The sequence below is a fragment of the Vanellus vanellus genome (genome assembly GCF_965231255.1).
Source record: "Vanellus vanellus genome assembly, chromosome: 3".
Taxonomy (NCBI): Eukaryota; Metazoa; Chordata; class Aves; order Charadriiformes; family Charadriidae; genus Vanellus; species Vanellus vanellus.
This window is the reverse complement of record NC_138907.1, coordinates 92,153,552-92,180,667: the sequence shown is the minus strand read 5'-3', so window position 1 is coordinate 92,180,667 and position 27,116 is coordinate 92,153,552. Positions and strand designations below refer to the sequence as shown.

Below are 27,116 nucleotides of genomic sequence, written 5' to 3'. Positions count from 1 at the left end.
TGCTTCATCTACAACCTGTTGGTGGTCAAGTCCCTTGTGAAACCCCACTATAAGCTGGGGATTTATGGTTTTCTTGCTATGGGTCTAGTTCAAGCATAAAAAATCAGAAAGAAATCTTTGGCACAGTAAATGGCTAGACTGAGTTATATTGTCATTGTAATTAAGCTCCTTCTCTGCTGCTGTCATAGTGTAAATTTCATTTATGCTCAGACAGCCTTTATGCAGTTAGTCTCTAGGATAAATGAAAACTATTCGGTGTCTAAATTGTAGAACAGTTTTATTTTTCCCTAAAGCAAAGCAGCTTGACTTGTCTTCCTCTGCTGAAAGACTGCTAAGCATGAGAGCCTGTGAATCTGACAACAGATTGATGGGTGGACTGGTTTCTCTGATGATTTAAGCTGCAATAATTTCTCCATCCGCTACTGCAAGCTGAAATGCTAGCCTTTGATATGTTAAGAATGGCACCATATGAATGTTTCATTCCTGTTTATCCAGCATGGTACACTGCAGCTCTGAGTCTTGGGCACTGTTGTAGTCTGAGAGAATCTTCCCAGAACTTTTACTCATCTTTCAACAAAATATAAGACCACAGCTGGGTCCTCTTTGCCTTGCTGTATCTTTCCGTACTTCAACCGTGTGACTTGTACGTCCTTTAGGAGGCAGGTTAGAGGTGCCTGTTAGACTAGCTGATAGGAGAAAGGGAGGTTTGATGCGCCACCCTGGCTGCTTCGGGAAGTGATTGGGTAAGGTTTGTCTGTGAATTCAGTAGGAGAATGAAACGGGGCAGAGGGTCTCTCTCGTTATAATAGCTAGACCACAGTAAATGTGGGTATTGTGTGGGTTTCAGACTACAATGTGGTGGAGATACATCCAAGCTGGTTCTAACTTAGTCCCTGCGAGACTGAACAGTGCTGTATCTAAGCTGCTTCTAGCTGATGGATTGTTCAGATCTGCTGAGAACCTGTTGACTGCAGTGCAATTGTTAGCTTAATGTAGGAAGCTTATAAGAAATGATTTACGATGCTCTGCAGCACACAGATTGGGTATGATGCAGCAGCTAACTGGGTTCTTGAAGCAAGGTATTTAACATCCCTCCCGTATGTTTTATATTGGCCTTACTTGTTCACCTCAGCAGTGTGACTCGTATCTTCTTACTTCTGGGTAAGAAATGTCAGTTAAAGAAATGTGTCTGGGACATGGAAGGGTTTTTGACCTTCACTTATGGAGCAGTTCCTTGCTGCCAAATAATAACATTTTAATTGTTCTGTGTGATTTTTAGTTTGCCTTAAAAACAATGTTTTAAGCGATTTGTTTCTTACCCGTTCAGCTTGTCTTTATAGCATGTTTTAACGTAGTCTTGGAAATTGCTCTTTGTAATTAGCAAAGAAGATGTCATGCAACATGTGAGATGATCTCGTTAATCTGTCTGCTCAGCTGATAGCTGTTTTGGTTGTGCAGAGTTAATCCTATTACTAGACCTCACTGTCTGCATGAACATCTTTAAAGAGCCAACATGGTTTGAAAGAAACTGTAAGTTCTAGGATGAAGGAAGAAGTATGTGCAGGATCTCCAACATTCATCAGTTAGCCTACTGCATTAGTTAATGAAGTGCTTAGGTAATAGAGTGGAGGCAAAACATTAGGCAGGAGGCAAAGGAGATCAGTGCTGAAAAGGGGGTTAAAATATCACAATTAGATGAAGTCAGCAGACATTGCACAACTCTGTCATTTGCACAGTGAATGTTTTCATATGTTTATCTTGACATAAATAATAAAAAAGTAAATCAATATTAAATAACTTAAACTGAAAAAATACCCACTGAGTTTTCTGTTAGTTTAGTTAGTGAAAATTGTGGCTTATCATTCCTGATTTGTGTCCAGGCAATTTCTAATCCAATTTGCTCTATTAACAAACACTGTTTTTCTGCCTGCCTGTTCTACAGTCTCACCAGAAAGCTGCCTATGAACTCATTCTGGCTTATACATTGTTACTGACAATACAGACTTACTTACAATACAAATTGGTCAGATCGATTGCTGTTCCTCTAAATGTATGAGGTATAGACAAAGCAAAGCAAAATAGGTACACTTTTTATTTTGCTCATGTTATGTCAATAGAGGTTCCCAAGGATATGGTGTATGAGCCAGAACTCCATGTCATGTTCATAGCCATACTGGTTTTTTCTGTGTTAGTAAAAGCATTATTTTTTTTCTCTCCCTGTTTTTGCTTTAGTAGAAAACCTCAGCAATGCACACAAGGGTAGTATCTTGGAATAGATTTTTCTGGCTGGGACATTACCATGTGAAATAATCACTTTTTGGAATGTAACTTCAGTATAGAGGAAGTGTCAGCCACTTGAACATGTGGTAGCTGGTGTAAGGGGGGAAAGGTACAAAAAGATAACCAATGCTTACTGGTTTACAAAACAAAGTGTCTTGTACCACAGGAGGAGGGATCCTTCTGGTACCAACAGACAAACTCCATATTTTGAAGTGTGAGCAAAACATTGAAATTTTTCTGAGTTGATGTAATCGCAAATATGATCATTAATCTATCTTGTCCTTTTCTCAGTCTTCTGAGGTGCACTTTCCAATTTTTCAGTAACAAGTTCTGCCTAATGGATTCTGAAATAAAGTACTTGGCAACAACCATTTTTATTTCCTGTGAACAAGATAAGAGCTGTGAGCACACAAGAACACAAATCATTTTACTGATAATCCAGTGCTATGACGTAGCACCGACACTATGATGATTCATGTATTTTTATGACTTTACAATCTGTTGTTTCATCTTAGTGACATTGCTATAACATTGTAAGTGTGTGAGAAGAGAGTCTACATTGCAGATAAATCGGACGTGAACCTGCTCTTCTAATTTACAGTAGTGTAAATCTAAAATGACTACAGTTACCTTCCTCTAGTTAGTGCTATGTAAGAGTAAGGAAATGTTACCACCTAGTGCATGTTCCAAGAGGGAAGTCCTGCACTTTGCATAAAGAAAAGTGGAGATACCTCGGAAAAGATAAAAAAAAAAAAAAAAAGTTGAGCTTTAATAGGAGCTGATGAGTTGGGTTGTTGGGCATTGAAAATGTTTGCATCTTGCCCAGTTCCTTACAAGGCTCATCCTCAGTATGAGTGGTTCCTGCTGTAGTCCTTTGACATACAGCTATGGCATACAACTCAAATCATAGATTGTTTTCCCCCAAGGTTAAATCTCCTTGTGGTACACACCGGGTTTCCCCATCCTCCTGGATTATCCATGAAGTGTGCCCTGGCCCTTGAGCAAAAAGAACCCCACAAACAGGTTTGCTTTTTCCTGATGGAGAAGCAACCCACACTGTCTTTCCCAGCCACTGTTCTCCACAGCAGAGAAGCTTTACCCACTTGACTTGTTTGATCATGCTGTGTATTTCACATTCATGGATAACCTGTTCAATGGCTTCAATGGTCAGGTCAACCCCTCGATCACGAGCCCATCTATACATTGCATCTTTTTCTGGGTGTCCTGATGTGTCATGGGCCCACTGAGCTATGAATAGCTCGTCCTTTTGTTTCCAGTCCAGGTCCACCTTAGCCATTTCAATTCTGGCAGCCTGGTCTACCTGCTCCTTGTTTCTATGTTCTTCAGTGGCACAGTTCTTAGGCATGTGAGTAATGTGCTTTTGTGATGAGGCTCTCTACCTGGGCAGCAATGTCTTGCCACAATGCAGCAGCCCTTATGGGCTTACCTCTGTGCTGCCACTTAGCTTCTGTTGCTGTAGCCACCCCACAGGGCATTTGCCGCCATCCACGAGTCAGCATAAGAGATAGAGTACTGGCCACTTTTCTCTTTCAGCAATGTCTAGGGCCAGCTGGGTGGCTTTCACTTCTGCAAACTGACTTGATTTGCCTTTGCCTGTGACAGTTTCTGTGACTTGTCTTGTGGGACTCCACACAGCAGCTTTCCAGTTCTGATGTTTCCCCCCAGTATGACAGGACTCATCAGTAAATAGAGCATATTGGTTTTAGTTTTCTGGTAATTTATTACACAGTAGGGCCACTTTGGCATGAGTCACCTCCTTGGGCAATGCTTGGATGTGTCTGCCTTCTGGACACTCCATGATCTCTGCTTCCTGTTCTCCCTCAGGAGGAGCTTCTATCTCCTTTACTAACTGGGTTGACCTGTGCTTCTGTTATTTCTTCTTGACTGCAGGAACAACTGTTGTAGTTGAGGGTTGGATTTCTGATTTATCCACAGTGTCTGTTTGTGTGTCCTCAGATCCAGAGACCTTCTTATTCCTTTGAGTGTAAGCACAGGCCTACCCCAGGGCCCAATACAGTGCTGGAATTTGTGCCTTTATGGTATATGCAGGGCATCCTTCCTTCAAGTGGTCTACCAATTCAACAGGATTCCATGTTTGTTCAGGAGTGAAGTCCCAGAGCATCAGAAGGGAAAGAGGCACCTGCCCAAATTCTCCGCTACACCTTGTCACCCAGGAACTGGTTGCCCCAGGGCACATTCCTGTGTGGCATTCCAAACTGGTTGGTTAACCTTACAAAAAGCCACAATCAGTGTAACTGCACACACTGATACAACCTTCTGGTTACATTGGGATGTTCAAGAAACTGAAGGGCCATTGCGACAAGGGTGGAAATCTCTGTCCTGGAGGAGAAGAGGAAGATGCCCATTCTTCATTTCCTCCACAAAGTGGCTCCTGAAGAAGAGAAGAAAGGTGTAATCACTAATTGTCTCCATGAGATGGTTCCCAGAGTACTGGGATGTCGGCAGTGCAGGGGCCAAATACCAGATTAGGTTCAAGGCCAATACTTTTATCATGGCTCTCCCAAGTAAAGCAAAAGAAAGTGATAAAAAAATACAGCAAACAGCAAAAGCTGAAAACATCCATTAACAAGTTCTAGAGTTTGATGTACATAAAGGAGCAAGCAGCAGAGCAACTGAGGGGAAAAAACAAATCGTCATAAAGAACAAGTGAGTCAACATTGTGACCAGCAACACGAAGCAACAGCCTGCCAAGTAACAGCTGAACAGGTATAACAGCTGTAAATTCAGTCTAGCACACGCTGATCAAATCTGTCATTATCTTGAACCTTTTTGAGTCCCTGTTCAGGAGCCAAAAAGGACTGTTGTGGGTTGATCCCAGCCAGCATCCACACAGCTGTTGCTTGCCCTCACTCCCCTGACAGGACAGTGGGGAAAATATGAAGAGCAAAAGCAAGAGAACTCATGAGTTGAGATAAAGACAGTTTAATAAGTGAAGGAAAGGTAAAAAACCCAAGTGATGCAAATGCAATCACTGATCGCCTCCTAAAAGCACACCTAAAAGCCCAGCCAGTCTCCGAGCAATGGCTGCCTTCGAAGACAAACAGTCCCCATTTTTTTATGAACATGATGTTATATGGTATGGAACATCATTTTGGCCAATGGGGGTCAGATGTCCCAGCTGTGTCTTCTCCTAACCTCTTGCCCACTCCCAGCCTACTCTCTAGGAGTGGCAGGGGAAGCAGAGCGAGAAACAGAGGCTGCCTTGATGCTGTGCAAGCACTGCTTGGCAATAGCCAAAACATTGGTGTGTTATCAAGGGTCTTTTAGTCACAGATCCAAAACACAACACCATAGGGGTTGCTGTGAAGAAACTTAACTACATCCCAGCTGGACCCAGTAAAAACATAGAATATGAACTGCAGTCTTCATCTTCAAGTTTTCACTAACTAAATCCTTTGCTTTCAAAGTTACAGGAAAAATTCTAAATGCTCTACTTCCCATTGTGGACTTATTTTACACAGCCAGGTCAGTGATTTTTCATGTGAATTATTCGGATGTTTCTAAAGTACTGCTGATAGGACCCAACATAGTTGTAACTACTAAATATTCTGCAGGTTAAAAACACTAAAAGAATGAACAAATAATTACTTGTCCTAACTAACTTACTACTTACTGTTATCTTTTTACGCAGACCATGGAAAGTCCAGACGGAGAGATCACTGCAGATTGGTGCGTCAGGGCCAGATTCACAAAGGGACTGTAGCGTGATGCCAAGCACTGAAATGCCTAAATTTTGGGCATGTGGCTTACAGAGTGGAATTTGCAGCCCCCAGCTAAAGCTCTAGCTTCTTCACATGGTAGGTGAGGAGCCATAGGTACATGTATCTAGACAGGATCTGGAGTAGCCAGAACACTGGACATGGAGAGCTCTTAAAGCAGAAAGCAAGAAATGCTGTAAAAGTGATGTCTGCAATTAGGCATGTGCCTCACACCTTCCTCTTCTTCTTTCTCTGAGATCTCCACATTGAATACACAACCCTTCTTAGACTAGAAGTGACTCCTGGATCTTTCAGAAGACTGGAAATCTCCACTTCCCAGTGAAACTGCACTCTAATTTTAACCTTACAAAGCTGTAAATTATCACTTTAAAATATTAACAAATTAAAAGGAAAATTAAAAGGAAATCTGTTTCCAGGTGGGATTTTGAGCTGATGGGGAAATATTTACATAGCAGGCTGACTACTCTTTCTTTTTAACCTTTTTTTTTTTTTTCTTGGAAGCTGCTCATATGGTTTAGAGCATTAGGGTAAGTCCTGATAGAGTGCCTAGTGGGCAGCAGTAGAAACAGAGATATGTGATATTTATTGTCCTTCCCTGAAATGTAATATATGGGTATCGACTCCATCAAAACAGTGAAGGCCTGTAGACGAGAAAGAAATAAAACAGGCTGCTGAAAGAGGTGCAGTGTTCTCAAGAAACTATTCAGCACACGGTACTGAAGCACCGATTTCTTTGCACTGTTAAGTATCAGTCTCTTTTGTTTTTTTTTAAAGATCCTGGAAAGTTTCATAGACATTTATTTTCTTCCTTTTTTATATGTGTCAAATGACAAATCAGTAACTACTCACTGATAAGAGAGAGGAAAGAGAGGGTTTAAGAAAGCTGGCTAAAGGCCGCCTCAGAGTTTCTGCACTGGCCCGTCTTTGGGGAGTTTGTCATTATTCTTGTGCCTACAGATACAGGGAGCTTGAACTCTGTCTCTCTAGATCCACAAGCAATGTGGCAGAATTCACCTTAGCATGCCTGCTGTAGTGTGTTTACTTCAGGAGCTAGGGCAGTTGTGAAGATAATTTTGTATTCAGCAAGTCCACATTTGGTTCCCTGCACCCTTGGAGAGGTCTTACTCAATTCGCTTAGCATCTTGGTGATCGGGGTCTGTCTTTAGAAGAGGGATAATCTCGCTAGATAAAAGTCAGTGTGAATTGCTCGGAGATCATATAACAGCTGTTTGTAGAATCATAGTATGGTTTGGGTTGGAAAGGACCTTGAAGATCATTGAGTTCCAACCCCCCTGCCATAGGCAGGGACACCTCCCACTAGACCAGGTTGCCCAAGGCCATGTCCAGCTTGGCCTTGAACACCTCCAGGGATGGGGCCTCAACAACTTCTCTGGGCAACCTGTTCCAGTGCCTTACCACCCTCAAAGTGAAAAACTTCTTCCTAATGTTTAATCTGAACCTGCCCTCTTCCAGTTTAAAGCCATTCCCCCTCATCCTATCGCTACATGCCCTAGTAAAAAGTCCTTCCCCAGCTCTCCTGTAGGCCCCCTTTAGGTACTGGAAGGCCACAGTAAGATCTCCCTGGAGCCTTGTCTTCTCCAGGCTGAACAACCCCAACTCTTTCAGCCTCTCCTCATAGGAGAGGCGCCCCAACACTCAGATCATCCTCGTGGCTCTCCTCTGGACATGCTCCAACAGGTCCATGTCCTTCCTATGTTGGGGATTCCAGAGCTGGATGCAGTACTCCAGGTGGGGTCTCACGAGAGTGGAGTAGAGGGGCAGAATCACCTCCTTTGACCTGCTGGCAACACTTCTAATGCAGCCCAGGATACGGTTGGCCTTCTGAGCTGCGATCGCACACTGCTGGCTCATGTTGAGCTTCTTGTCAATCAGCACCCCCAGGTCCTTCTCCTCAGGGCTGCTCTCCAGCCATTCCCTGCCGAGCCTATATTTGTGCTTGGGATTGCCCCAACCCAGATGTAAGACCTTGCACTTGGCCTTGTTGAACTGCATGAGGTTGGCTTGGGCCCACCTCTGCAGCCTGTCCAGGTCCCTCTGGATGGCATCCCTCCCCTCCAGCGTGTCTACCTCACCACACAGCTTGGTATTATCGGCAAACTTGCTGAGGGTGCACTTGACCCCACTGTCTGTGTCACCGACAAAGATGTTGAACAGTACAGGCCCCAGTACTGACCCCTGAGGAATGCCACTCATCACTGCTCTCCACTTGGACATCGAGCCGTTGACCGCAACTCTTTGAGTGTGACTGTCCAGCCAGTTCTTTATCCACGGAGTGGTCCATTTGTCGAATCCATGTCTCTTCAATTTAGGGACCAGGATATTGTGTGGGACAGTGTCAAACGCTTTGCACAAATCCAAGTAGATGATATCAGTTGGTCTTCCCTTGTCCACTGCCACTGTAACCCCTTTGTAGAAGGCCACCAAATTAGTCAGGCATGACTTGCCCTTGGTGAAGCCATGCTGGCTGTCACCAATCACCTCCTTGTTTTCTACGTGCCTCAGCAGAGTTTCCAGGAGGATCTGCTCCATGATCTTGCCAGGCACAGAGGTGAGAGTGACTGGCCTGTAGTTCCCTGGGTCTTCCTTGTTTCCCTTTTTGACAATAGGGGTTGTGTTTCTCCTTTTCCAGTCGGCGGGAACCTCACCAGACCGCCACGACTTCTCAAGTATGATGGCTAGTGGCTTAGCGACCTCATCTGCTAGCTCCCTCAGGACCCGTGGATGTATCTCATCAGGTCCCATGGACTTGTGCACCTTCAGATTCCTCAGGTGGTCTCGCACTTGATCTTCACCTACAGTGGGCAATTCTCCATTTTCCTAATCCTCATCTTTGCATTCTGCGTCATGGGCAGTGTGGCTGCAGTCCTTGCCAGGGAAGACTGAGGCAAAAAAGTCATTGAGTACCTCAGCTCTGTCTCTGTCCTGGGTAACCAGTTCTTGCGTTTCCTTCCGGAGAGGGCCCACATTTTCCCTAGTCTTTCTTTTCTCACTGACATACTTAAAGAAGGATTTCTTGTTTGTCTTAATGTCCCTGGCCAGATTTAGTTCTATCTGGGCTTTAGCTTGTTTAACCCAATCCCTGGCTGCTCAAACTATTCCTCTGTATACCTCCCAGGCTACCTGCCCCTGTTTCCACTCCCTATAGGCCTCCTTTTTACTTTTGGTCATGTCCAGGAGCTCCTTTTCCATCCATGCAGGCCTCTTGGCTTTTCTGCCTGCCTTCCTCTTTGCAGGGATGCAACATGCATCATGATTGGTGATGCTGAAACTTTCTTGATTAATTATTTTTTCCATCAGAGGTAGAGTTTCCTATCTGATCAGTTTAAGCTCTTTGTTTGAAATCGTTCTTAATTACCTTTGGCACTAGAGTGTTTGTGGCTCACAGGCGTCCACAGACCCTAGGCTGAATGTGAGTGACTTGGGGCCAGTGAAACAGCACAGTTTATCTTCGTGATTAAGCCCCTTTTCTCAAGCAAAGAATATAGAAGGCAGAGCTGGTGTTGGAAAGCAACCCCTGCCCATGTGTCTTCTGCTGGTCGGTGAGATGCTGTTCAGACCATCCACAAGGTCTGTATGGTTGTAACTTACAGGCTATGCCTATGCTTTTGCTGTCCACTTCTCTGCTGCTTTTCTGTGTCCTGAGGCAATGAGCTTTAGTTCTGTGTGATCTGTACTTAATAAAAGGAAGTGTGGTACCAGAGACAAAGTGTAGAATAGTCAGCCTGCCCAGTGTAAGACCTTACAAAATAGAAACTCCACAACTCAGTAAAAATAAAATAATCCAATAATTTTATCTTCCTCAGAGCAGTTAGAACTGATAAGTCTTAGTGCCGCTGTTTACCCTGTAGTGGAGAGAGAACGTTCTTGTTGAGCACCGCTGTTTTTATTTGGACTCTTTCCTCTCTGCTTTGTAAACTTCACAAATAGCTGTTTCACGGTGAAGTAGCAGATATTTTTTTTAAAGCATCACACCACACAAAGATGATAGCTGTCAAAGATTTGATCATCTCTGGAGATAACTTACTCTGTTTTCAGGCACTCTGTTTCCTAAATATAATGACATAGGGTGTTTATGTATTTTAAAACATTTAAAGGTGACATTGATGTTCTGCAGAATTTATGGATAATCAGTAAGTGTGACAGGAGCTACTAACAGTTTTGTTTGGGATCCTAATTCTCCTTTGCATGGAATGGGAACTTCCTATTGTGATGTACTTTCTTGGGGAGAAGGGGTTTATTGTTGAAGGCGTCATGACTACTTTGGTTAAAGTCTTTTATAGAGGGCCTTGTCTATTAAAATACACTGAGGAAAGGGTAAGAAAACTCACTAGGTGAAAGTAATACTTTGAGGGCACATAGTATTGCACAGGATATGGACGCAGGATTAAATAATTTTTTTTTCACCACTGTTTCACTTGTAATCGTGCTAATATGATTATGTTCTAAGACGCACTTTGAAGATATAGTGAAGTTATAATCCATTTATGAATAAAAATGCTGTTAATACATTGCATTGCCATTACAATTAGTGTGGCTTTCTTCTTTCTTCAGTAGATGCGCATTTCTGTTGTTCTCTGAAGGAACCCCAGAAAACAAAGGAAAGGTTGAAAGATGATTCTGCCAGTGTCCAATTCCTAAAATAAACAAATCGAAGGGGGAAATGCACATTTCATTTAGACCTCTGAGATGTCACCTAATATTGATATGAGTAAAATATTCTAAAAGGAAGAACAACCAACACATGGTTGTCATGTCCCTTGTGAAGTTACATCTACCTTAAAATGTGTCTAAGTTAAAGCCTGTGTATGCAGAGCTTATGTGCGGCGTGGTAATTTATGTCTGTTAGCCATGATTTCATGTAAAAGGATAACTACCACAGTTAACTCCCTGGCATTTCAGGCCCTTCCTCTCTCAAACCCCTGTCATGGTCTGATTTGATAAAGTTCTTATCCAAACAACTTGTAAAATAATATGATGAGCTGGAAGGTGCACAAAAGCAGGGAGATGGCACCTGTTATCACGCTTAGTAGTTACTGATTCTGCTCTGAATACTCCCCTGCCCCAGGTGGGCACTGTGCCAGTTTGAGGTCTTGAGTGCTTGGCTGGGGTAAGCCCTTCTGCACTTTGACTCCCTGTCTTAGAGGGTGAGGGATATCAGTTCCTAAAGAGTTGATGTCTGTGTACCCTGTCATGGTTGCTGAATGAATGGCAAACATCACATCAGCCTGAGTTTGTCATGTACTGTTCAAACAATACAGCTGTAGCTGACATCTGCCTCCCTCTTATTAAAGCCTTTGTTTTTGGAGATTACTGAAATAAACATCTGGCCCTTAGGAAAGGAGTAACAGGTTGCTTTGTAGAGTCAATTGTATAAGCTCTTTAAAAATCCTGTGCAGAGATTTTATCAGAAGGTTAGCTAATTGAAAACTGCCATGTTTAGACTGTCCTGTGTTGTGCAGACAAGATGGTGTTATTTTTGTGTATTTATATAATATTAGAAAAGACTCACACGTGCACACACACTCATTCTCCAACGAGAGCTGTGCTGAGTAAGAGCTTTCCATTGTAATCCTAATCAGATCAGTAAATCAATGTCATCTGTCCTGGAGAACTGGACTGCCCTTTTCAGGAAGGATGCTAACAGCTCATTCTCGGTGGCGTACAGTATTAACTCAGTCAGTAGCAGAGTGCTGATTCAATGCATTTAAGTTATGAGTTTCCCATTATTACTTGTAAAAGCAACTACCTTGCCCCTTTTATAAGAATGAAGAGATCATAATCATATATTAAAAAAACTGTTGCCAAACAAATTCGAATAGCATTCCCATAGACTTATCTTTAAGGGCTGTCCAGTAATTTGTGCATTTAAAAAAAAATCTGTATAAAAAGCAGTGCAAAGTACATTTGTGCGGGTTCCTTGTTTTTCTGCTTCTTGGTGTGGTAAGCAATAAGGATTTGTCTGAGATGTGTAACAAGCTCTTTCACTTGTTGCAAACTAAAAGCAAACAGCAACAAAGCCAGCTTGCTCGTTTGAAGAAACTGATTGGGATGAATTTTATTCACAGTTACTCTCTTTGAAACATCATTAGATATAATGTTCTCCTAATCTCAGTTGCAGTAATGGATAGACAGTGTCTGTAGAATTGCTCATTGTAAATGCAGTCTACTTTGTGTTAATGTTTTATGTTGACCCAATGCCGTCAAGCTTGTGTTATGTTTCTTGAAGCACAAATAATTATTTATGCTGAACTACAGTATTGCCAATTTTAACTTTGATGTGCAGTAAATAGTTTCTTCCAGAAGTGACAGTGTTTATTTAAACAAGCCTCAGTGTACCTGCTTAACAAAATGCTAGGCCAAATTAATTATGGCAGTGTCTGTAATCACATCACTACAGTGATGTGGTTTCCTAGCACCAGGGATACAGCACACTTAAGGTCTCTATATCACAGTTGGAATACAGCTGCTGCTGTAGCCAAGTTGAGCTTTGTGAACTTGGCAGTTGCTGGTGAGAGAAGGAGAAGCTACCCTGGAAATGGGATTTCTAAAGGGGAGAGAATTCCCAAGGACCAGTAGTTTTCCTACTGGAGTAAATTGGCATAAACCCCATATGAATACCAGAAGGAGGTAAGGTATTTGTGTGATAATGAGGAGTTAAATCCAGATTTCTTGAACGCTTGTCCACTATCTGAAAGACTAAGCTGCTCTTAGTTTACTGTAGCATGTGAGCGGTGGATGGTTGTTGGGTTTTCTGTATAATCTAGACGTTGAGAGACTTCTCCTGTCTTTGATTAATCCGGTTTTAAAGAGGTGCAAAGCAACCACAGCACTTTTTACTTTCAGGATACTTAAACGCATGAGACTCAAGGTCCATCTAGTTCAGTTTTGTCCCAACAGTAGCCATAAGCATATGCCTAGGAAAGACTGCAAGCAAGTCAAAGATATAAAATACTTCATTTGAGTATTTTCCCTGTCTCTAGCTATTTTTCTGAAACAAATATCACTTTAGTGTATTTATTAATTCTTATTACATTTCTCTTTCATGAATTTTGGCCTTCTGGTGAAGCCATGTAAACATTTAGCATCGTTAGTGTGCTCTGGCAATGTGCTCTGTGAGTCCACTGAGCTCTACACCTAGTACCAACTGTCCTGCCACCACAGTGAGCTTCACAGCTTTCCTCCCATTACCACCTGGGGTAACTTTGCTCCTGAAGACCTTTGCAGCCGCAGCCTGCCTCTCTATCCCGGTTTAAAGTCACTCAGCAGGAGCAGGGAAAGCAAAGAAGAGCTTTATGCTGTGCAAGGCCAGCAAGATTTTGCTTGTCTGTAGGTGCGCTGTGGAAACTTCAGTACAGTTAGCTTTGCTTATTTTCAACAAAGCAAGAGCTTATTAGGTCAGCTATTCCATTCCCCAGTAGCTCTTGGAGCATCTTTAAGGCTGTAACTGTTCCGGTGGTAAAACAGAGGGGCTGCGTCTTACTCAGACTACTCGGTGGGTGATCAAGCTGCCTTTGACTTCAGGGTGAGGAGCCAGGCCTACAGCAGTCAGATGGCTGTTATCCTGTTAAGAAGCCTTTTCTGACTTGAAATAGCTTTTTACTTACCTTATTTATACTCCTGTGTATTCTCAGTCCCCTCAAACCATCCTGAGATATGTTTTTTTTCTCCTAACTGGCATATGTCATTCTTGGTAACCTTTCATACCCTCAGCTTTGTGATTTATCACCTGTATTTTTGGCTTTTCAACTTTTCCAGAGGGATTGAGCATCTCTGCGTCCCTGATGACTCATGTCCACTGTCTCTGTGTCCCCTTAGTTTCAGTAGCCTTAATCAGCTGGTGTTGCTGAATTTTATACATTAATAATGTGTAATTAGCAGCTCTGGAAAGCACCAAGGATCATAACTTAAAGTGATATGGTAAAAATTATATTTGTGCACATGGTTGCCTTTTGAAGTGGGACAGTGGGTGGCAGTTTGCCATGCTTGTATGTTTTTAGGTTAATAGCTGCTTTCTAAATGCCTTCAGGGCATCAGTTGGAGCCACTTCCTTGTACAGGGGCAAGACTGCAGCGCTCAGTGGATCCCAGCAAAGCTGCAGTGCCTGCTGGCTTGGTGGAGCTGCTTGGGACACTGACAAGGGGATTGTAGTTATTTAATACTGGTGGTGAAGCCTGGTGCAGAAACAGAGAACCGCTGCCTTGCCAAAACCAACGGATGGTGCTGTCCTTCATTGGTGGGAGGCAGAGTGTCCCACAGAGTTTTTCCAAGTGGAACCCATTGGCTCGCAAGCGAGTTGGGCTCTTGCCTGTATATGAAGGTCTCAGCTTCCACTGAGCTTGGAAGCTCAGTGCCATTTTCAATTTTTAATCAGAGCCATTTTCCTTCTTCAGCCTCTGCATCTACTGCTGGTGGCAGTGGAATGTTCTTTATGTGAGACAAGAATGTTCATGTCCTCACCCATGGATTTAGTGTCTTTACTACCATACTAAAATAATTTCTTTCAACTTTTATAGGACTATTATGCATTTTTATAACATTTTTTCACATTTGAATATTTTGGGATCGTATGTTTTCATTGCAGAGATTAATAGGAAAATTCTCCTATTTAAAATTTTACTGCTACTTTGTCTAAAAGAGTGATGCTTCTTCCTCCCATCCCCCATGAAAGTGTCAACAGCTTTTTAATGTTTTGCAATGCAGGTATTTCAAAACATTGGGGAGATTGCTTCTGGTGGATAATCTCTTGTGGTTATTAAATATTCTGCTCCTTTTAAAATGAATCAATCCACTGGGTCTTGTGCTCTTTCAAACATACACTTACTCAGTTTAGCTCATTGTTTAACCTTCACAATTTTTTCAATAAGTGAACCTGGGTTTGATAATCTGTAAAAATGTGGAAAAAGCATACTAAATCAGGCATGGATACTTCTGGAAGTAAAAATTAATAACTAGCACTTGCAGAAAGCTTTTTATGATTAAGTCTTAAATTACTTTACAAAGGTTAAGGTAAACAGATGTTCACAGATATTGGTGGATTAGCTGAGTCACAAAGTCACTGTCAGAGCCAGGAAAGCAGCCTTATTTCTCATTTCAGGCTGTGAATCTTTCCCTACCCTGTTTTTCTTTCCAATTTATTGACAAAGAGTGAAAAAACATGGTCTTAGAGTAGTGATGGTTTTGGAGCTAATTGAAGTCCTGGGATTAAGACACTTCAGGAGAACCCCAGAACTTGAAAATGGTGGTGAGAGATGATTACTCACCCGAACAAACAGAGAACCTTCCTTGGACAAACTGTTGAGACAAACAGGTGTCTGGGGGTTCATGAAAACTGCCTGAATGCTTAGAAGGAAATGGTTTCTCCTGGCAGGGAGTGAAAATGATGTCCATCTTGAGCCATGCTGCTGCAGAAATGCTCGCAATAGCTGCCGGCCTGCAGGTTGCCTGCTTACAGTTTACAGGGCTGTAATGAGCAGCTTAAGGCAATTTAAACTTTCCCTGATATTAAAGGGGGGGTGCCTGTGTTCTTCTCACTGTGGGTTGTACTCACCCACTGCTCCCCTACCTTCATCTCCAGAGGTAGTGTGGCTCGCTTGTAGATGACCCCAGTGGAGAAAATTAAGGTTATTTCTCAGTTAGGTCAGGAGCTGTCTTTACACGTTGTTGCTTATGTAGCTTGTGTCCCTCGTGGCTTTTCATCTGCTTTAGCAGAGTCAGGCTAGGTCTTTCTCAGGTTTAACAGCGTCCATGAAGTTTTCCAAGTCTCTTTTGTAGAAGTCAAGGGCTTAATCAAGCATCCTTCTGCAGAGCTTCAGTATTGCTTATTACTCCACTCAATATTCAATGATTACCTTATCCCTTTTTAATCCACAGCATTGCTGGGGTTGCTTTCAGTAGTTTCATCTTATGCCGTGGTTTAGTTGTGAGATCTATTTTATTTGGATTTAACTTCTGGCTATTAATTGTAAATTTAGGTTAATTCAGAAATTAGCATCAGTTCATCACCTTTAATGATTTTTTAAATCGATGTAAAAATGTGTATTTCCACTGTTTAATTGTATGTTTCATTTCAAAGTTCGGTAGAACAGACCATACCTAAAATTAACAGTGAGAGAACTTAAAACTGTGTCTAGTATCTTCATATGTTAGCATTTTAAACAGTAACGATGATAGCTCTGTGCTCATAATGATAAGCAGCATCTGTCTGCAAAGTCTGTTTTCCCATCTATGATGCTGATCATTGCAGCAGATTCTACCTTCCTTTGCTCCAGAACTGCTTTATTCCTTGAAGCGTTTAATTCCCCTGGCAATGAAAGCGAATAAACTTGGCTCTTCCTATACAGTGAAGTGAGTAGATTTCACTGGAATTTATGTATCGCACATAGAGAAAACCATGGAACTGAAAACCAGATTGAAGAAATGCATGTGGTCTCTGTGCCTCTGTATATACATAGATATACACATGTGTATGAAAACTGAAAGGATCTGTAGACATAAAGCTTAGTCCTGGAATACTGACTTATTGCCCTAGTCTATTGCACAGCAATATGCCACATTTTAAGACGATGACGACAAAAAGTCCTCTTAAGAAGGTTTACTCTTTCTACTTATGTCAGCTAATATGTCTGAGACCTGAAGACCATCATACACTCCTGCCGGCCTCTGTGTCTTTCAGGGCTGGTGCTTTTAGTACAGAGGGTTAGTCTGGGAAACTGCCTCTGTGCAGCAATGTTCTTTTCTGGGCCGAGAGTATTTGAATGATTAGGCAACGGCAAAGTATTACTTCTCTAGGACAGTTGTGTTCACATTGATATAGCAGTATATCATTGTGGAAATGCTAGTAAAGCATCTTTGTCTAGTGCACCATAAAGGTTTTCGAGAAATTCTGCACATCTGCAGGAAGCTTATGGATCTCGTAGGAGGTATATTATCCTTGCTATGTGGACTATGTATTTTCTGTCCAAACAATCTTTTATTTTATGTTGGTGGAAACAAAAAAAGAGAATGAAGAGAAGTAAAGTCTTCATCTACAAGCATATGCTTTCCTTACCAAGCGATTTCATGAAATACCAGCCATCCTTCTGCAAGGATATAATTTGGTATATCTTATAATTGGGTCGGGCATGTGGACTGAAGGGCTATTCAGGGATTCACACTGCATTATGAAGACTCAGAGAAATACTGGCAAGCAGAATGCTTGCCCAGACCATTTTTGCTTCCTGCCTAGGATCAGAGAAGCCAAAATGCAAGCACAAGTAGATATCGGCTAGGCATGAGCCTAGCCAACTCTGGTTGGAAGATAAAAGAAAGTTCCTAATCTTTGTATATCCTTGGCCTTCCAAGAATAGCCAGGTCAGAGAAAGATTTCTGCTTTTCAGTTAGAGCTGCTCCTGTTTGTCTTACGTGGTCTCTTGTGATTGTGGGGTGGTTTGTGAGGTTACATACAGGTTCAAGAGAAGGCAGGAGTGGAAGGAGACAAGTGGGCAAAGCTGCTGGGGAAAAATTGAGGTCCAGTTTCAGGGAAAGCACCTGAAACTGTAAGAATGAGAGATGAGCTCTCAAAAAGTAATAAGATTAGAGGTTAGGAGCCAAAGAAGTGCTAACTTTGGGAATGACTGTTACACAGCATGTGGAGGAACAGAGACTGCCTGATACTATTCTGTATTGAAAGCATGTGTGTGCACAGTCAGTATTTAAAGGGATTTCTCCTGTTGAATGATTCAAGTTAAGTGTAACTACTAATCTTAGATATTTAAAGATAATTGCTATGTAATGATGAGCACACACCTGAAATTTCCTGACATTTACAGAGTATTTTACATGTCAGAAGTGGTTAAATAAGGATTAATATTTCCATTTTGCAGTTATGTGGTAGCAGAAAAGAGTTCAAACTGGGTGCTTTATTGTTTGCTAGTGGTCATAGAAGAAATCTTTGCCAAACTGTGAAGAGAACCTGAAGCTTCTTGCCAATTGCCAAATCCATTCACTAAACTGTGCTCTGTTTTTCTCTTTTTCTCTTGAAAACTGAATATTATCAGGTGTCCAATACAATAAACAAATCAGTAAAAGTAGTAGTAACACTCTTGAGATCAGAACCTGATCTTAAGCAGCGGAAACCTAAAAGGAACTTAATCGTGATAATGAAGCTTGTTTTTTATCATTCTGTACAAAAATGTTCTTTATGGTAACATTTTATATTTAAGTATGTGGTTGTCCAAAGCTGAGATATGATCACTGATTTCAAAGGGTGCAATGATGGTGAAGTCTCTGTTCCACCACAGAAGAAATAAGGAATTCAGCTGCCTTAGGACTTCTTCTTGGAGGTTTCCATGTTAAGAGGTATTTTGTTTGCTAAAATGCAAATTGAAAACCTGGTCAGAAACTTATTTGCATTGTTAGGCACTTAAATACCCTTTAAAATACACCCACAATAGATTTCCTTTTAATGCAAGTCCGTGTTTATATTTTCCTGTCAAATAAAGTAGCGGAAGGTGTTACAGAGAATTTATGTGTTTTTCTTTGCCATTGTAGTTGGTGATACAATTGCAGTTTACAATAGCTTTTGAGTTTGCATAGGAGAATATGGGTAAGTATCAGTATTTTCCTGAACATTATTACATATCACCCTTTAGTACATAGTGTGGTAAGATCAATCAGGAAAACATGAATACAAATGCTGACTGATCTTTCTTCCCCCCCCAGGATTATGATAGCTTTTTTGAATCAAAGGAGAGCAACACTGTCTTCGCCTTTCTTGGACTGAAACCTACTTTGGCATCAAAGGTCAGTCTAGTATTACAGACTTTTCATGAAATTCTTGAAATATTGAGATTGAATTTTCTTTGAACTGAAAGAACTCTGTGTGTTTGGATGCACCACTGCCCTGATCCATACCTTGTCCATATCAATTTCATGCTAATGAGGTAACTGAAACAGTTGCCATGAAAAGCAAAGCATTTTAAATGAAACCAAGCATTATACATGGAAGTTAATTTGAGACAGCAGATAAATGAAATTTAATGAATGCATTCTCCTTCACATTATCAATCTAAATTGAAAGCAACTGACTTAATTATAACAGGAGGTAGAACTAGGATCCTAATCACTGGAATATCTGCGGCTTATGTTACCAAAACATCACCTTACTGGGCCAGCCTAGAGTAATGGCTCAAGCAGGACAGCATTTATTCATTAGGCATTATTATTTTTGTTTTAAATGCTGACATGCTGGAGCAGTGAGGAATTATATCAACTTTTTGGATAAGAATTCATTTTTAACAAATACGTGTATAAAGGTCAGAACACAAAGCCAGATAACATCTTTCTGTTGAGGGCAGTATAATAGAGGAAATTTATTGCCGCATGGAAGCCTGGACGTTTGTTCAGAGAGGCTGTATGGTGCACCTTTGGGCAGTAGATCAGACACATAGGGGAGGATTTTTCTTCCCTTGACTACCGTAGATATATCTGTGTTTGGTAGTAGTATTGTTTTATGCCTTGGGTATCTATGGAGTTCCTCTTCTGCCAGGAATTCATTTATTTCTGGATCCCATGAGGGACAGGAGTGGGAGGGAACCTCAGCAGGGAACTGCAAAAGCAGGTTATTTTGGGAGCCTATCTTGCTTTGTAGCTTGAAGAAATAGTCTTAGGAAAAAGATGATATCCTACTGCAATCAGAAATAGCAGCTTCTATGCAGGTCTGTTCCTGGGAAAGCTCTTGTAGGCCTGGAGGAGTGTCTCTATTAACTTGGCCAGATCACTGCTTCGGTCTGGTGGTACTTCAGAGTGATGCATCCTCAGCTGCTGTGTGGACCAGTGTTAGGGGCATCTTATATGTGAAGGTCAGAGACACAGGAAATGAGTGAGAATGTGTTCATAACATTAATAATCCTTTTTATTTCTCTTTTCTTTTAAATAGGAGTCAGAACCCTAGAAAGCCTATCTGAAGTATCGACAAGCACATCTCCTGGATGAATGACCCTGTTCTTCAGCACACAACAGCTTCCCTAATGGATCACTGTGATAGAGCAAACATGCATCAATAGTAGTAGTCTGCTTGCCATGAGATGGTGCTCTCCAGTAATGTGGAGTTAATAACACATATATGAAGCAGGATTAAGGCCAGGCTACTCACCTTCCTTTTTAAAAACACTCATTGCTGATGTTTCACTTTTGTCTTTGGATTGCTTTTGCAACTGGCACTGATATTCTAACAGACACGTATGTTTGAGAATAAGGAGTGGAAGCATAGGGCTTCTGTCGTTCATGGGTATACTTACGTAGTCAGATTCCTTTCCGTTTTTAATTCTTCCAACTACTGTAGTTGAAATTAGCTTGTCATGATAGTTAAAGTGCTGGCGGTTACTAGAATGTTTGTGCTGGCTATGATCCAGAAGGTAAAAATCGTCAATCTTAAGATCTCAGTCTCAGCCAATAATGGCCGTGGTTTTGCTCTACATGTATTTATTGTTCTGTTTATGTTAGATCATTTTTATTGCTAACCTTGTTCATGAAAACTTGATTTGTCTAATGATGCACATTGCAACTGACTGTTTAAAAACAGTTGTTATCATGGAGGAGATGCCAAAGTGAGATATTTTAACGTGGTTCCTGTTCCAAATGCAGGTGAAATGTGCAGGAAAACACTTGGTGGAAAATACTGGGTAGTTCAGAAGAAGAGTCTCATAGCTAATGATAATATTGTTATCTCTTGCTGGGAAAAACTTAACACTCAAAGTTGGAGCTCTATAGTTGGACTGTCTTAAAATGAAATTTTGCCAAAACCATCAGTTTACCTTCAATAACACACAGCTCCACCGTTAGCCACATGAGAGTCAGGGGATGCTTTGAGAGCCAGGGTTCAGTCCCAGGGATGATTAAACACTCTACCGTGGTCCAAGAACACACCTAACTCACCCAGCTGTTGTCCTGGTTATATCCCCAGGTGTGGAAATGTGGAGGTGCCTCAAAGACAGCGAGAAAGATGAGCGTGTGCTTTGCTGGATGAAGCTGCAATGGTCAGCTCAGCTGAGGAACAGGAGCCAAGTCAAGGAAGTGGAGAATGTTCCAGTGGGACTGCATTGATGCACGTAGAAGAACTTAGGCCCATGACTTGCCAATAACCATTACAAAATGCATTCTAGACAGAAGTCAAATTGCATTATGCATTTTGAATCAAGTCTGGCTATGAAAATAACAGCTATGCTGTAATGCAGCTTTTACTCAAGTGATTTCATAATGACAGGGTAGTGCCATTCCAATATATGTCCTTATGTCTTTGGGTAAATGAAAGACAACCATTATGTGGGAAAGCTTCTTTGCTATTGCAGCATCACTCAGACTGGGTGGCTTGAAGGATGCCAGACCTGTAAAAAAGTGTCAGAAAGCAGCACTGTCTGTGCAACAAATCACATGTTCTGTTAAAACCAGTAACCATGGCATCCGAGACATGTTAGTTAGAAGGGACAACTGAAGGTCATCTGGTCCAGCACTGTCAAAATCAGGTCTAACACCAACACTAGCTCGGGTCACATATGGGTTTGTCTAGCAGAGTGTTAAAAAAATCCAAAGATGAAGGTCTTGTAACCCTCTAGGTAACCTGTGCTAGTGCTCCAGTACTCTCTTAGTGAAAACTTTCTTTTAATGTTCAGCCTCAACTCCCAGGCTGTAATTTGTGGCTATTTCATCTGCTATGTTTTCTGGCACTCACAGGAAGAGACTGGCACTATCTGCCAGTAGCTGCCCTCAAGATAGTTGTAGGCCGCCATTAGATCACCTCTTAGCCTTCTTCTTACCAGACTAAACAAACCTGGCTTCCTCAGCCTCCCTTCACAGGCTGTGTGCTTTAGGCCCCTGGCTGCTTTGTTTTGGTGGAGGGCTACTCTTCCCAGTTTGTTCACATCCCTCTTGAACTGGGAGAGGGTCCCAAAACGATACTTCAGATGGGGCCTCACCAGTGCTGAGTTGAGGGGGATAATAACTTTCCTCAGCCTGCAGGCCATGCTTCTCCTGAAGTAGTGCACTGCATGCTTTCCTCTATTTGCAGTGAGTATGTTGCTGGCTTACGGTCAGCCTGGCATTCAGTAAAATCCCCAGGTCCTGTCAGCAGGGGTGTTACTCGGTCAGTCGCTTCCCAACCCATACTGATGCCTTGCCACCCCAAAGGGCGGAACTTTCTACTTGTTCTTACCAAACTCCATGAGGTTTCTGTTGGCCCAGCCCTCAAGGTTATTGAGGTGCCACTGGACTGAAGCTCTGCCAGCTGTTACCAACCGCCAAACCAGGTTCAGGTGTCATTCACAGGTTTGCTGAGGGTGCACCCTAGGTCATCATCCAAGTCCCTGCTGAAAATGCTGAACAACAGGGAACTGTAGTCTCTCAGATTTTGGACAAGGGTTTACTCATGACTACAGAGGATGACATGAACAATGTTCACAGCTACCACTTGCTGGAGTAAAGAATGGGTTACCTTCTTGTTTGTGTTGTCTCAGCTACAGACTGCTTACAGCTGTGTGGCTTTTCCCTCTAGTACAAAGGCAAGAAAGCTTTAGAAAAGGAGAAGTTAAAGGAGTCCCTCCATAAATCAGTTTCTCTTTGGATCCTCTGGTGTCTCCTCAGCTCAGTTAAAGGGCTAGGTGGAGCAAGAGCACGCACAGATTTCAAGTCCGTGGTTCTATTTACTGGTCGAAATCTCAGCTACAGCACCTTCTCTAGAGGAATCTTGAATGGGAGTTGATAACATGCATATGCATGTATGTATATATACATATATGTATGTGCATTTTTAAGAATCATGTGGTCTGTGGTAAGTTATTGTGACATTCTGGTCACCAATCCCATATTTTCGTGAGACTTGAACCTCACTATAGGAAGGGAATGTGACATGAGGTGGAGCTGTATGTTGTTAACTTCACCAAATTTAATATAACTATTCCTAAGAAAAAGTTAAAGAAAAATATTTAACTTTGCAAATGAATACAGATACAAATCTACATAATTAAGCAGTTGATTACAGAGAAGCCATCCTGGATTTATCATGTACTTGATATGTTGTAAACTTTGAGAACTGCCTGAAGTCCCCGTTTCAAAAAACTTACCTAAGTGTGTAAAAATATCCACATGAGTAATCCTGGGTGAAATCTCAGGCTTACTGATGTGAAAGGCAAAACCACACTGATTTCTTCAGGGATGAAATTAGTTTCACAAAACTCCTCTTGAATTTTGATAATTGTAGGATAGAAGCCTCCTGTTCAGTGGAGAGCTAGTCCTGTTACGGCGGTTGGGTAAACCTACTTTATTTCAGAGCACACATGTGGGCATAATCAGTTGTATGGAGGACAACACTAACTCCAAAGATATCCTGCTTGCTTGCATGGATTGGCAGTGTAAGTCCCTTAGGATATGTGCTTTTGAATTATAATTAGCTAGTTTAAAAAAAAAAAAAAGTTTATATGTTGCTCGAATGTGAATTTGGTCTGTTGTGCAACAGCCTTATTTTTGTAATTAAAGGAAGTAGAGTTCTAGTTTGTTACGCAAGATGATCTGGAATTTTTTAAACCAGTTTTGTACTAATGAAATGCAACTATCAGGTAACTGAAAAGGTGTGTGGAAACTAGAGCCATTTATTGAAAGAAATAACAAATTCTTAGTTTTGTTTAAAATACTTGCATATAGAGGTATGCTTGAGAAACAAATGATCCCACTTTTTAGCTAATACGTGTAACTACCCCATTTTTTAAAAGGGAGAGCAGTGTGGGTTAAACTGTAAGTCTTTGTACCTGCCTAGCTGAAACTGCTGTGGGGGCTGACATGCACGCGCACATTCACTGTATCAGTGGCTTTGATGGGATGTTTTTTGTTTTGTTTGTGCCACACACCACTGGATAGTGCCTTGCCAGAAAGAAGGCTGTTACTGTAGGGTCTTCTTAGATGTGCTTAAACTTAGATAGTTTCTATATTGCTATTTTTTTAATAATGCAGTAAATTGATTTTGAGGCCTGGGTCAAAAAACACATGCTTTGCAAGGTTGAACAGTTTTTGATGAGTCTTCTGAACTTGTGATTTTTCTTAGTGTGGCTTTCTCTCTTTTTTTTTTTTTTTTTCCTTTTTGTTGACTGTCTAGAATCAAACCTTCCAAGCGAAAGTGGACCTGGAGTAATTCTATGTAATTGTAGTCTGTCACTATTCTGTGATTCTAAAGTCCCTAAATCCATGTTTACCCATTTTAACTGTCTGATTGAAGTGTTGAGCAGCACAAGTGCTATCACTGAAATGAAGAGAAGCTGCGAAGCTCTCAGTGGATTTCTTGGTTGTCCCTCTCTGCCCTGTCCCCCCATCAGGCCATTTATTTAAGGAGTCCAGTTCTGGGAATACCGTGATTCATCAGGAGGACCATGAGATTTTAGGCAGTGCCTTGTGGCACTTCACGGGAGTGCAAGAGCGGGATCATCACCAGGAAAGTGCCAAATCCCATTAGTCTTCAGTGACGTGTCCACTGATTTCACTAGATCTTGGCGTGAGCAATGGGAGGAGGAGGGAACCCCGCGTGTTCGCCCGGCACAGAGAGCGGCAGTGGGAGACGCGGTGCAGAATGGCCCGTGGCTTGTGGTCCTCACAGGACCCCAGGATGTGGACCCTGGGCAGTGGTCCTCACCAGGGTCCTTGGCTGGCAGGGCTGTGTGTGAAACCACACAGTGCCGCTTTCCATGGGACTCCACCTGCATCATGGCCTATTCTTCACCCTCTTAAAAGAATTTGGGAGGGGAAGTGGAGAACAGTTTCTTGAGAGCAGCCAGGGCAGATCCGGCTTACTCTCTTCCTATTCTTTACCTCTTCCTAATGTGCTTTGTCCTGTCCTGCGTAGACCTGCCTGCGTGCAAAGCTTCCGCTCACGACCATCTGTAACATCCCTGTGAGGTCGCAAACACAGAGTTGGTGTGTTCACCTTCACGACGTCAGTGTTTCGTAACTCAGTGCGGGAGGGAGCACGTTGCATCCTAGGCCGTGTACACGTGGAGTTCTAAATTATATATTAAAACCGTGTTCATCTAATAAAAAATGCAATTCAAAGAAGACATTTGAACAGTGTTGTGTGTGCCAAGGGAAACAAAGAAAAAAGACGAGCCTTTATCTTTGCTGTGGCTCCCTCTGGTGACAGCCTGTGCTTTGGCTGGGGCAGCCCCGGCAGATGCAAGAGCAGGGCAGAGCTTTCCGTCTGGGATGAGGGAGCCAGATGCGGTAAGATGCTAAGCGGCTTTGACCCCTGTTGACTCAGTGGGAATTGCAATGTGCAGAATACCTGCTGGGTTAGGGTCCAGGTCCTCCCCAGATAAATAGCAGTAAAGGGAAAAAAAAAAAAAAGTATGATTTCTTGTCTTCCTTTTTTGCGCTTGGGTTAGTTGATAAATATCATGGAAATAAAGGACAGATCCTCTGGGGTGGCTTGGGCAGCGGGCCCAGGGAGTTTTCACATGCTCAAGTTTTGCTCCTAGGGCTAAAATATTAAGAAGCGCTGCTTTTTCTTGTCTGAAAGGAAATGTGAGTTCCTGTTTTGCCCATCCACTTTGCCAATCTGTATTTAAATATGTTTTACACAGTTAAGAGACTGACCAAAGGTAGAGGTTTGCATCATTGCTGTCTTCCCTTGATTCTCAGTCTAGTATGTAATTTTTAATACCTTATCATTCATGTATGAAACTTGCCCATTATCTCCAGTGTGAACACCGCTATGAAAACTCTGCCCATTTGTGGCTGCTTCTGCACCCTGGAGCGAGGTTTTGTGCCACCTGCTCTAAGACAGGAAGAGTAAAAGGCATATGGATGGGGAAGGCAAGCCTGGAATGAGATCCTCGGCTGATGCAGGACCAGTAGCACCTCTCTGAAGTGAGCGGAGCTGCAGCAGCTCAGCTGTTGTGTCATGGTGGGTAGAAGCAGCCAGATTTTGCTGCAGGGGTGGGCGGAAAGTTCTCGATTTCCAGAGGGGAAGATGAAGCAATGTTCTGTATCGCTTTGCTTGTGTATCGTCACTGCCTGTGCTCCATCTGTAAACCTGTGGCACTGCCTGCAAGAGAATACACTGAGGGCAGTCAGCGGGCAGAGGTCACACAATTCAGGATGCTTTGCCACTAGCTGTCATCCTCCCATGTGTCCCCTGCTCTGCATGTGCTGTCTGTGCCAGGGGAGCATCAGGGGCGAAAGTATTTAAAAATCATCTCTGTGTTTGCTCACACGTACACACACACACATGCATGTGTCTGTCTTCATCCTCTTGTACCTGCCCCGCAGCAGACTGACTCTGGGCTGTGAGAAGGTTCTCCTGAACCAGTACGTTCACTTGCTTTGATTTTTAGGTGCCAGAAGGACTTTCCATGTTCATTCCGTAGACTTCGACTGAGCTGTCACTAAACGTGCATTCATGGTCTCCTCTGAAGTAACCTCCCTCAGGCTGCACAGCATGGCACAGGTGAATGTAGTTCTGGATGCAAGTTCTCCCTAAGTTAATTACCTTAAAGGTGAACTTTACACATAATTCAACCCCCTGATGAATTTGGGAAACATTAGAAAAATTATAGGGTTAAGGAACTATCTCCCTAAACAGAAGGTCAGCTGCAGAAACCTGCAAGGGTGATCGGGTGCCTGTGGGCAAGCTCAGGTGAAGAGCACAGGGCTGTAGTGGCTGAGGTTTGCTGAAGATAACAGCTGAGGTCTGTCCCAGCCTGCTTCTCCAGCTGCGGCAAGTCCGTCTCTCCTCTTCATTAAATACTCATACCTTGCTGGTAGGAAAAGGGTAATTACCAGATTTGATGGCTTTTGCCTGCATTTCCAAGATAACTTCAGCCAATTTTCTTTCTCCCCTGCCAATTCGTGTGCCAACTTCTCTTCCACGGGGCAAAGCTGCAAGGACGGCACACACGGCGCTGGTGACAGCGTGGGCACAGCCACCGCAGGACTCCCAGTCTCGCAGCATGTCAACACCGGCCTGTCCTCCCTCCAATTGGCAAAATCTGTCCCCTGGAGCCTGCAGCCAGGGCTGAAGTGGCGCTCATGGCTCTTGCTGCC

General features: G+C 42.5%; 1 protein-coding gene across 1 annotated transcript in view; it reads left to right on the top strand.

The window, feature by feature from the left end:
* SH3BGRL2 (SH3 domain binding glutamate rich protein like 2) overlaps window positions 1–19,992 on the top strand; it is a gene marked incomplete at both ends in the record, with an annotated part of 43,434 nt that extends 23,442 nt beyond the window's left edge. The window contains 2 exons of the mRNA XM_082480742.1: window positions 18,762–18,842; window positions 19,978–19,992. Coding sequence (XP_082336868.1) covers window positions 18,762–18,842; window positions 19,978–19,992 — 96 coding nt within the window. The remainder of the gene's footprint in view (window positions 1–18,761; window positions 18,843–19,977) is intronic.
* Window positions 19,993–27,116: the final 7,124 nt, after the last annotated feature.